The sequence below is a fragment of the Saccostrea echinata genome, unplaced genomic scaffold (genome assembly GCF_033153115.1).
Source record: "Saccostrea echinata isolate AGI-Se365-2 ecotype Australia unplaced genomic scaffold, CSIRO_AGI_Sech_v1 ptg000022l, whole genome shotgun sequence".
NCBI lineage: Eukaryota > Metazoa > Mollusca > Bivalvia > Ostreida > Ostreidae > Saccostrea > Saccostrea echinata.
In genome coordinates this window covers 2,357,301-2,369,856 of record NW_026889771.1, presented here as the reverse complement: position 1 = coordinate 2,369,856, position 12,556 = coordinate 2,357,301, and the positions used below count along the sequence as shown (strand labels likewise).

The following is a 12,556-nucleotide window of genomic DNA, read 5'->3' as shown; positions in this document are numbered from 1 at the left end:
AAAACAGATTCCTTATTTGTGTTTATAACAAAGAGATTGAGACTAAAATTTTTCAAAAAGTTCCTTGTATAATATCAAATAACAATTTTTGAAGTTAAGGTATTTTAAAACTGACTGCCAGTTATGACCAGATAAAAATTCCAGTGCTTTGAATGGAGGGTTAGACATAATTTACATAGTATTTGGGCATTTAATAATAGCCTTAGCAAAAACATTGTGGGTTAAACATGGAAAAATTGTTTATTTAGTTATAACAAGGGATTGACATGCTTACTCTATTGGTATGCATGACAGAGTACACATATAAATGGCAAATTTAATTCAGGTACATATATGTAGCTAAAAGAAAAAAATGAAGTATCAAATAGAGAATTTTTTTTTGTTTGTAAATACATGTACATGTTAACATATATATTATATTTATTTTTCATTGGAGCATATTTAGCTACTTTCTTGAAATACTTCAGTGTGTCTAAATTAAAGAAAAGAATTTTGAAGTAGAGAATAAATTCTTCCTTATGAAAGAAATCTTTAGAAAAATGATTGTAATTAAACTTTGTAAACAGGCATTATAAGTGATAAATCATGTATTAATTTGTTAATTCTTTTAAATCTGAGATAAAAAATTATTGAACAGGAAAAATAATTGGAAAATGCTATGTTTATGAAATGTAATTTAAAAATCTAGGAACCAATACTAACATAAAACTGTTAGATAAAGGGTGTAACTTTTTTGATAGTTCAATTAATGTTCACAAAGATAAAGTTGTATATCCTTGTTTAAATCCAGTTCACATATCAAAGAACTGTAAACTGTTTATGTTACTGTGTAGACATTACATTTGTTAACCAATCATTATACTCGTCACATATTTTATGACGTTAAGGTAATAACTGCAAGGTGACAATGGATAGCAATATTGCTTGTTCTAAATTTATTGAAATACAAATTAAAAAACAAAAACAAATCTACTGTGTTTTTTCCTTATTTTGATGACGTTTTTAATTGTGTTTGTTTCAGCTAACAGACTTTATTATATGAAGAATAAAAGAACTAAATTTTTCCTGATCAGGTTGATAAGCGAATGTAAAGTGATATGTATTTTTGTTGGAAAATACAATGTCTCCCATATTACATGTGTATTTTTAAAAACACATATAGATGTCCTCTAAATAAATTGAATGACCTTGAATAAATAATTAAATGATTTTTTAGCTAAAATATGCATATATGTTTAAGTAAAACTCAGTGTAATAAATTTATCATTTATATTTTAAAATTTACCAATTAAATGGTTTCAAAAATAATTTTGATTTTCTTATCAAATACAAGATATCAGAAGCATTTAAATCCCCATGGATCAGAATTTTTACATTGTTAATATACATGTATCTCTGTATGTATGTTATTTAGAGGACATATAAATGTATTTAATTACATTCTGAGTCAACTACTACATTCTCAAGGTTTTTTGGTAAAGAAAACTCTGTAAAGCAATGCAAACATCATTCCAAAAACGTTTAATTTCAAAATAGAATTCGGTAAATTTGTCCACTATATTAGGAGATCATGGCGATTTCACTTAGGACAAAACAATGTTTTTTAGACTTATCTCAAACTTTCAAGAACGATCAATAGTGATTCGTTTGTATGTATATAAATAAAAAAAAATAATTGATGAGAATAACCAATAATTTTACAAGGTAAATGTTACATATGTAGACAAAGTAAGCTATCATTGGCCTCGTACTAGTATTTTACAAAAAGTCGACAAGTGATAGGAGTGTCAAGTTCTCAGACTTGCAGTCACGTATGCTTTTTAAAACGTTTTAAAAATCGTTTCTTTTGACCAGTTGAAAATCTTTTATAATTAAAGAATTTAACAATGAGTTCTCAGAAAAACGAAATCAAGAGGCCTATACGACTACGACATGCAGCTAAGACATACTGCCAATTTACTAACAAATGAATTGAAATCAAACCCTTAGACTCTTGGTCTGAACTAATTTCTTTCTGGCATATTTTATTTCTTAAATAAAATATACAACAATGACTCCAGATTTTATTTAAGAAATAAAATATATTTGCCAGAAAGGACACTATAACTAAATACTTAACCTTGACCACAGGGACTATTGTTACATTAAAAGTTTAAGACTTTATCAAGTTTAACTTATCTATAACGATCAGATGTTTTTAAGACTTGTGTAAAGAAAAAAAATATATGCATTTGATCTTATTTGAACATTTCTTGCCAGTACTTTGGACATTTGGGAGTCAATGAGAAGTAATGACATGTATAGCAGTGTTCGCCTACTAATCGTAGAAAACAAACGCACATATATTAAAACCGGTGACATACTTTTGGGTTTCTGATAGTAACACTTGCTTTGATGCCACTGTTTGATAGTTCGATGCGACAAAAGCTTGTAGTAAATACGTCGCTGCCTACTGAACATGAAATATTTTCCCCCATGGAAGGAGATGACAGCCCTCCATCAAACAAAAAGCTTAGCTCAATGATGATCTGTAGCAAGTTTGTATAAATTTCCGTGCTTGGTTCTTGCAAAGAAGTCGTCGTCGAATACCGGTATGTCATTGCGAAAGGTTACAGTAAGACACGGACGGCGTAAAAAAAACAAATGATCAGAGAATATATATATTAACAAGCTGCACAACACATTATTCACTGTAACTTGGAAAAAGTTTTATATATATATATATATATATATATATATATATATATATATATATATATATATATATATATATATATATGAACAATACAAATCGAGAACAGAGCAAAAACATGGACCCCTGGAAACACCAGAGGAGGGATCAGGTGCCAGTGAAGAGTAAGCATCCCCTGTCGACCGGTGACATCCTGCTTGAGCCCTCTGCATCGATCAGACAAACGGATCAGTTAAATATTATCATGAAAGAAATTACCTAACAATCGAATAAATTACCACAGATACAGTTAAGATCAATAGTCTGTACTTAACAAACTCATATCTTACAATATGTCAAAACAATTTGAAGTGAGTTTGCCAGAAGAAATGTAGAATTTCCAGAAGATTTACGCAGTCAATAGAGAGTTTGACTGTCAGTAGCATCGATGTTTGATTGACAACGAATGCTGATCTCATTAAACAAGTTATTCAAAAATGTTCCAAAATCTGCACCAGTTCTCAACCCACCTCAGCTAACGTCAGCGGTTAATCGGTATGTTATATTTTATCCAAAACATACGTCGGGGATAGACTAAGGCACTGAATTCAAGTTCTGATGTCTTCTGAAGTCAAGAACAATACATGCAACAAGGAGTTTTGCGTTGTTTTGTTATCCACAATTCTAGATGAAGTGGAGACATACTGGTGTATAATTTCGTCCCGTAACGAATTCCTGTTTGATTTCGGTCGATGATCACCAACAGTTTTCCTCCATTGAAAATAATGAATCTCCAAACTACAAGTATTACATCACCTCCACCAAGAGACTGATGTTGTACAACATGGGCGTCTTGAAGGTTCTCCCCCAAAACCGTTTTAAATGCAGACCCAGTCTTACACAGTAAAACGCAAATGTGTAGACTTTGGAAGTTTGGCCATACGTTGTATCTGCAGGAAAGAGAGGGATCTCTGAGTACTGCGATTGGATGTTATGTTCCCACAGACTGTTTAGACCGGATCTTGAAATGAGTATCCTTAGTCCCGGGGCTGTTACAGCTGTTGGTATTGTATGGCACGCCGATTGCTTCAAAATTATTTTTTGCACAACGATCACGATTTTATACACGAGCTTGATGAAAAATATACACGAGTAAAATAAAAATGCACGTATCGGTAAAAATTGCAGATAGTTTGAAAGATTTTAACACAAACATAACGAAAAATACACGAATCCGAAATTTTTTACACGATTAGTGGGTATAAAATGCACAAACGTAAAATCAAAAACTGCACGAGCAGAGGAAACTAAAAGTTACACAAACAATTTTACTGCGCATACAGCTGCGCCTATCATTATTATGCACATAGAATATTCATTGTGTTCTTGGTTTTCTGTACTCTTTATCTCTTAATTCTTGAATGTTGGATGTAATCGAGAGAAAATGGCGTTGACGATGATATGCATGTTTGTTTGCTTCTTTATTTCTTTGCTAAAACTCGATCCGATTTCTAGCTAATGCCAATCAAACGAATGAAGTGTTTTCTTGTGAACTGTGTGAAAAAAAATTAAAAAGTTGTTCGGAGATATTATATTTTTTTTATATTGACCGAGATCCTGGCCAAAATATGGAAGTATTATATGATGCCGGACATAAATTGTGACAAGAAAGAAATCGCGTATTTGTGTTATAATGCGGGGGAAAAAGTACCATTGCATATGATGCACTCGACTCTGAACTAAAAGTAATACACAGCAAACTCTAAATTCCTAACGATAAACAGATCTTGCTTTAAAAAATGATAGAATTACTAATTTATTTTTTTAAATATACGCTCTATGGCCTTTTAAAATTATCTAACTTATAGATACAACTTTAACGGAAATTATTTGTATAAAATAAAAATTAACACATGCATAATAAAACGATTAATAAAGTGGATTCTTCATGAAAATGATGGCAGAATTATTGCTGATTATAATCATTAAATTGTAGAATTTATTTCGGTACTTCTCATTTGTACTAATTATGATTTCATTTGAGCAGATTTTTTTTTTCATTTGGGAGTTAGCTGGATATATTTTTTTATTTTCAAAAAGATTAAAAAGTGGGGATTACCTCACCTTAGATATACACAGTATGTTTTTAAAGTCAAACTTAAAAAAATATTTCTAATTATACATGTATCTTTACTTATAAAATATGAGAATATCAATATTGGTTGGATATTTGTAGCCTACACTCTTATGAATTCCTTCCATGATATCGCATATTTTCAAAAACTACTCAATAAACAACAAGATATTCCTAAGGGAAAGCGTTACCCTCATTCGTAATGGCGATTACTTGATAAATGTTTTCACTTTTAATAAAAAGGACCAGATAAAGGAAAAATATATACTCTATGTGCTTTATATACATGCGATTTTGTGTTTTGTTACTTAAAATATGTCCAAGTGAAATAACAAAACTCTACTCAAATGATCCTGGCACACGTTAAACTAATGACATTAGTGGCGGATCTGGTTCGTGGATTGATTGAGTCGCAACATCTGAATCTATGTATTTATTAAAGTTTCAAATCGTTGGTCGATAATGACACGTCAGAAATTTTAAAACATAGTGAATTACTAAATACATCTACGTACAATGTTACAAATAAGAAAATGGGAATGGATATTGTAATAAATAGAAAGAACATAGAACGCGTTTTATCGCTCTTGAAAAATGCAAATAAATCATGTTCTTTATGGAGCTCGAGGTTTGACAAAGATTTTCCAAGATAACAAATTTTCTTTACATTTCGAATTTGTATGCATAAAATTTTAATTATTATCCGAACACTTGTTTTTTTGTAATAACACTTTTTTACCCAAAGATATAGTCATTATAAAAAGAACATGACTGTATAATTATAAAATGAAAATAATCTTCAGTAACATTCAAGGAACTTATTTGATACAAGCTCCACTTCTTAAAAGATTATTCATGTGCATATCTAACATTTTTGAAAATTCAGATTATGAGTTAAAAGCCTAATCTATGCAATATGAATTTTGTACGTATATATGTACAAGTAATTAAAAAGTTTGCTTTATAGCAATATTGTACATGTGTATCGATGGCATCAAACAGGTCTTGTTTTTACTTCGAGCATGACGACGAATAAATATAAGAAAACATATGATGAATATAAACTTCAAGAAATTTTTGTTTTATTACCGTGTTCCAATTTATTATTGTCAAAATCTGCATTGAAAATAAATATGCATGTGTAGCCAAGTCCCAGCTAATTAAGTTCATCTTATACATCTTCTTGAATTTGGTCTTACAATATCGTTACAAATCAGTTAAATTGCAATCCTGATTTCGATAGACTATTATATGTACCCTTAAATTATTAGAAAATATTTCAGGCACGTAGCATCAGGCCTGCCCCCCTTTTTTCCAAACATAACCTACTTCTATTGTAAATGTCCACTGAAAAGCTGGTTGCCCCCCCCCCTTGTTGTAGGATAGTTTAAATCAAAGTAATTTGGTATTATAATGTTTCGAAAACAAAGTGGAAGGTGCCCCCCTCCCCCCCCCCCCCCCCCCCACGAAAAAGGATTTTCGAGTTTGGATACTTTACCTTTTTTGTTGCTTTGCAAGGTTTTTTTCAGGTAGGTTGTCAAAAAAAAAATCTGGCTCCCCCCCCCCCCGATACTACGTGCCTGTATTTTGTAATTTTAAATTTTCTTCACTCCTTTATATGCATTTTAACTATTCAAAATAGACTACCGCCGGTACATTAAAAACAACATAAAATTAAGCTTTAATTCACATAAGTAAAACGACTGTGTAATTTTTCTACAGTTTCATGGAGTTTTATGAAATCACCACACGTTGGTCAAAAGTTAAGACTACATGTACTACTTTGTTACATACATATATCAAAAAGTAAGATATGCGTTTCAATATTAAAATTTCAGTTGCGCAATTATTTGCTCGATTTTCTTTACTGTTGACTTCCAAAAAGTTTTCGGTCAAATTCCACAACCCAGATGATCGCAACATTGCTTCAAAATCTTTGTATGAATTGCCAGTAATCTTTAATCAAAAGGTATTATTGGTGTGTGAAATAGCTATAAATCGATTAGCGTACAGGTGTCTTTTGTTCCAGAATCAGCAGGGAGGGATCTCTGTATGAAAAGGTCATGCATGCACATCCTTGATTATTACCAAAAGTACACTCAGTGGGTGGTGGAGGAGAAGAGTTTGATTTGTTGTTAACTCTCCTGTATTATATCACATGTTGTTATTATTTATTTTAATTTAGGCGTATATGTCATTGTTTAAAACTTTCAAAAGAAATTGCTATATAGAGGAATGACCTACTAAAAAAATCCAACAATTAAACACACAACTGTAATATGCACCCCTTTTTTTTAACGTTATCTATACATGTATTCTTTATTCGGGAGTATTCATATACTACAAGTTTAAGATTGTGTGCCTGTCAATTTATCTACATGTATGATATATGTTGTACATATTCTTGAGAGTCTAGCGGAATTTTAAAAGAATATTTTTTTAAAAAGATTACTAACACTTTACAAGCATCCAAGCCACATTGACCTGTTTTCTAATGAATATTAATGAAATGTGCGCAATGAGGATGCGTTGCGTATTATGTCGATGTTGTATTCTCATTCGTGCAGTTTTCGTTTTTATGTTTGTGTAATTTTCTCACTATATCGTGTAAATATTTTGTTGATTGTGCAGTTTTTCAATAGTTTGTGTAAATTTCAATAACTTCGTGTATATTTTCCTCACTTTGTGTAAGTTTTTACTTACTCGTGTAATTTTTGTGTAAGGTCGTGCAGAAAATAATTTTGAAGCAATCGGCGTGCCTTAGTATTGAATTTGGAAAGAAATTGGTAAATGAACAAACCGGATAAAATGCCCTACCAGCGTGACATAACACACATATAGGTGTTCAGAAGTGGACCTGTAGGTCCTGCTCCAACCATTTTTTATACGCTCTCTGCTGTACAAGCAAAATATCCTGGTTGGACGGAGTTACTCATACTTCAGCCGGGCGAGTCTAATTCTTTATTGTTTGATTTCAATATATATTTTATTGAATCATAATCAATCGCATTGGACAAATGTTTTTCCAACCTAGATTGTCCTCTCCAATGCAAAGAAAATGAACAATAAATGTACAAATTTCCAACAGATGTACAAATATTACCATTTATTGAACACAACAAACAATTAGATTGTCTGTTTTGTCGCGGCCTGGAAGGAATTCCCGCGAATTCAGAGTTAATTTAAAATGTGAATTATGAGTGTCGGAATATTGTGAAACTAAGGAGGCGGGTCAACATATTACCCGACGATCCATCCCGCAAAAAAATGATCCAGCTTTATTATTTAAAGGGGCCTGAGATTTGAAGTTAATATTTTCTCAAATTTTCTGTATAACATCATGACTTACATGTTGCTATAGCGTTTCACACGGAAATATAATAAAACACTTATTTTATTTGTAAATTATTGAAACTACGAATTTTCGGGACGCGTTTGATGGAAACATCCTTGCACTTTCACAAAGTATAAACTTAATTATGCCACTTTCTTCTCCTACCGATTCTAAAAATAATTAGAGGTATGTACCCAATTAAGAAGATATGGTATGGGGCATAAAAAGGAAGCGAAAAAGAAAGGGATATATACAATCTATACTTCAAGTCTTTAGCCTCTGTATTATTTATGCTTCCGTCTCTCATCCTGTATGGACACATGTAAAACTAGGCTTAAAACGTTAGGACCTGAAATAAAATTGTTAAAATATATAAGAAGTTATATCATAGTTATTTCGATATATAATACACCGAGACTATTTAAAAATATCTTATGTATAGCAGGAACCATAAAATTTTAGAATTGTCTCAAAAAGATCGAAGTTCAACATTTGCCGCTTTTTTTGTCGACGGATGTTAATGTCATCACCTTATTTTGGCCATTTCCGTTTTGGTGTTCCGGTGAAATACAGATTTAGAGCAGGAAGTTGAAATGTAAGTTCGATTTCACATAAACATAACAAAAGTTAATCATTAATTATTTCCGTTTGATTTTAATTATGAGAATGGTATTAGTCTTTCTTATAATTTTCATGAAATCCTCCGAACAGTTGTGGAAATTAATATAGGCGGTATCGGGTCCGTTCGTCCTCAAACCATTTTTGTATACTAATGAAATCTTCTAACCCACCAGCCTAATGGACACTTACCGGTGTAGTCACCGGCATTTTGCGATGTTACGCACATTCACAACTGAAATTGTTTTAAAACTACTCTTAGGGAATTTTCATTTCTTCGTTATTAACATGATTAATTGATATTTGTTGAATTACAATAAACACTGCTCACTGAAGAGTTTCATTTCCTTGGTTAGTTTTATGCAGTTTGAGTGATCTGCTGTTTGATCGAAAATGGAATAAACGGATATTTACAGTAAATGGGACAACTTGAAATAAATCTAAGATCGAATTCCTAACATTATATGAGACCAAGATAAAATAATTGAAACCATTATTGCAAGGAACTCCCCCGTTTGACTAAACAGTATTATATGATACACTTTTCTTAAATTTCAAAAAAAAGTTTGTCATTAATGTTTGGGAACCGCTTTAAACTCCTGAATTATAGAAACTTTAAGAATAAAATGTAACTTTATAATACTCCATTTTCAAGAAATTTCAGCAAAAGAAATTGCATGTATAAAAAGATTTTCGCGTCAGAAAGACTTTGTTGTGCAAATTATGAAGATTATGTATTAAAAATGTGTTGGTTTTTACCAAGTCATATATCTCTATTTTTCTTAAAGTGCCTATTGTATTCTATACCATTTTTTTAAAGGCAAGAATTCTGGTTAGGTTGTATCCCCCAAATTGAAATTAATATTGCTTCCTATATATGTCTGCTACATGCACTTTAGTACTCAAATGTCTTAAGATTTTGGGGGAACCAAGTAAAGGATGACAGATATTTGTTGTGGAAATTTCGGATTAAGGAATCCATTTCTTCCGTATTAATGATTGCTTGAAATCAAGTATAATCCAAGTAATGCTGATCAATCAAGAGTTCTAATCCTGATATTTGAAAAGTATATCCATTTCAATGTTTTTGAGATACCCATTTTAATACGTATGACAACCCCCCTCTACTATTTCCTTTTATTTATTAATAATTAGCTCAAAATGCACATGAAGCGTAATCCTTGAAAATTTTAGGGTGGTACATACGCACGTGCGCCCCTACGCCCCTCTAAATGGCGAGGTAACACCGCAGTATACATGCTGTCATCACTTGCAGTGAATATTTAATCTTAATAATGTGTTGAATTTCAGAACTATGTTTGAGTCTTGGAATCCTTAAACGAAGGACAAGCAGCAAATGAAAGACAAGCAGCAAGTAAGCATTCAAATATCCAAACACATCTAAATATACTAGTATATTTGAATATACTTTGATCATTGTTGTTTTTTTAATCTAAGTTTAATTTTAGATACAATTTGTCCTTTATAACAACTCCCATGGCAGCTGCTGAATCATTTAATCAAGACATCGTATTTGCCCAAGACCTGATATTATGTAGCCTTTGCAGCAACAGTGTAGAACTCTACTGCAAACTATGTGGCATCAATATATGTGGAGGCTGTGCAGGAGGGCATATGTTATCTACACCTGAAAAGAAACACGATATTGTAAAATATGATAAGAAGTATCTTAGTAGTCCTAAACCACAATGTCCAAGCCATATTGACCAGACCTGCGAGCTCTTTTGTGAAAAATGTGACATTGCTGTTTGTGCGAAATGCATATCTAGCAAGTCTCATTTTAACCACAGTATTGTTGAAATTTCAAGTGTTTTCAACCAAAAAGTTAACTTCATAATTCAAGAAACAAAATCCCTGGAAGAAAAAATTGCCCCCGAGTATGAGAAAATTCCTAAAGAGTTAGAGGGAAAAGTGAAAGCCTTAATGAATAGTAATGCATTACTTAAGGAACAAATTACAAATTACGGTGAAGAATTACAGAAGCAAATTCAGGCAGCAGTCGATAAATATGTGGACCAAATTGAAACGATGGAAAAACAGGACATTGCTGACTTGAGGGAAAACATTTCCAGATTCCAAAATGTCACAGGGGAAATTCATCACTCAGTTCAACGAAACAAGGAAATGTTGAAATCTAATGATGTCCAGATATTTGGTTATCAGTCTATTGTAAAGAAGTTTCAGAAAGTTCCGTCACGTATTAACTTTACTCCACCTTATTTTACACGTGTTGTTAACAGGGGAAAACTTTTCGAAAACATTGGAATGTTATCTGTATCGACTGCGAGGCTGGAAGATGAGTATTTAATTCCATTGACGGAGCAGCTACCCATGGCCCGTTCTTACTACAGGGAACTTCTCCCAAAACCGATGATTACTGCAACAGTAGATTGTAACTATAAGGAACTATACAAAATAAGTTGCCTATCTACTGAAGAGGCATGGATAAGCGGCTACGACAAAACGATGACAAGAGTGAACAAAAGAGGAACAGTCCTTGAGGTAATAAAAACCAAGTCTGGACGCTCAACCAATGGTATTTCTGTTACGAAAACCGGGGACCTGTTGTACGTTGATTGTTATGGAAGAAGGATCGAAATTGTTAGGAAAGGGAAAGTGAAAGCGATAATCAAAACGGAATGGAAGCCAACAGAGGTTTGTTGTACACCTTCAGGAGATGTTTTAGTTTCTATGTGTAATGACAAGTCCAACAAACTATTTAAGGTGCAAAGATATTCTGGGGATACATATGAGCTAAAGCAAGAGATCCAGTTTGATGAAAATGATCGGTCACTTTTTAGCTGTACAGGACCCCATACTGCGATTGTCACTGCTGAAAACAGGAATGGAGACATCTGTATTGCAGACTGGAATGCTGGAGCCTTGCTTATTCTAGATAAAAGTGCCAAACTGAAGACAACTTACACTGGCTTTCAGGGCAAGGTATTTGATCCTAGGTATGTGGCCACAGACAGCCATGGACACATTCTAGTCTCGGACTATGACAACAACTGTGTACATATTCTCGATGAAGCTGGATGTCTTGTTTCTCTCATTGAGTATCTTAGAAAACCCGAGGGCATAGACGTGGATGATGAAAATAATCTTTGGCTGGTGGAAAGAGAAGGAAAACTCAAAATCATCAAATACATGGAATAGAACCGAATTAGGAAAGATGTGTTAATTAAGTAAAATTCGTTGTTGTTTCCCAAAAAGAAACCTCTGGTGTATACATCGTTATCCGTTCTGTTCTGAGTTAACTTAGAATAATTCACATATATGCTTAGAATATTATATAGATGAGATAAAATATGCTGATCTCTGCATGGTACTATATATATGTATACATTATTCGTCCAAGCAAGATGTCTTTTTTTTTTTTTTAGAAATATTCAGAGAAATATTTAGATAACATGTATTTTTTTTCTCCTTCTCTTTCAAATATTCAGGGAAATATTTAGATAACATGTATTTTTTTCCATATAGATTTTTTATTTATACTATTATTAAATTAATTACTTATACTTTACAATGCCTATATATTGATCATCTAAAACAAAATCCTCCTATGTGATCCTGTTCTTCCTATTGATGTAAATATATTGCAAATTATCCCATGTTTCTAAATTATTTTGAAACGATGTCCTGAAAGCCATCATTTTAAAGGTCCAAAATTCAGGGAGACTCCATCTTTTGAATGGTCCTGAAAGGTATGGCATGTCAAATGTTGCAATATTCGATTTTTTCCATTTGTATAATTTTCCATTTATATTCTATA

At 32.2% G+C, this 12,556-nt stretch overlaps 1 protein-coding gene across 1 annotated transcript; it reads left to right on the top strand.

Moving 5' to 3' along the window:
* Window positions 1-8,699: 8,699 nt before the first annotated feature.
* LOC133190784 (E3 ubiquitin-protein ligase TRIM9-like) lies at window positions 8,700-12,345 on the top strand. The gene is made up of 3 exons (XM_061326472.1): window positions 8,700-8,734; window positions 10,069-10,132; window positions 10,227-12,345. Exon 3 carries the CDS (start codon window positions 10,255-10,257, stop codon window positions 11,935-11,937), a length of 1,683 nt encoding a protein of 560 aa, XP_061182456.1. The 5' UTR covers window positions 8,700-8,734; window positions 10,069-10,132; window positions 10,227-10,254; the 3' UTR covers window positions 11,938-12,345.
* The last annotated feature ends 211 nt before the right edge of the window (window positions 12,346-12,556 follow it).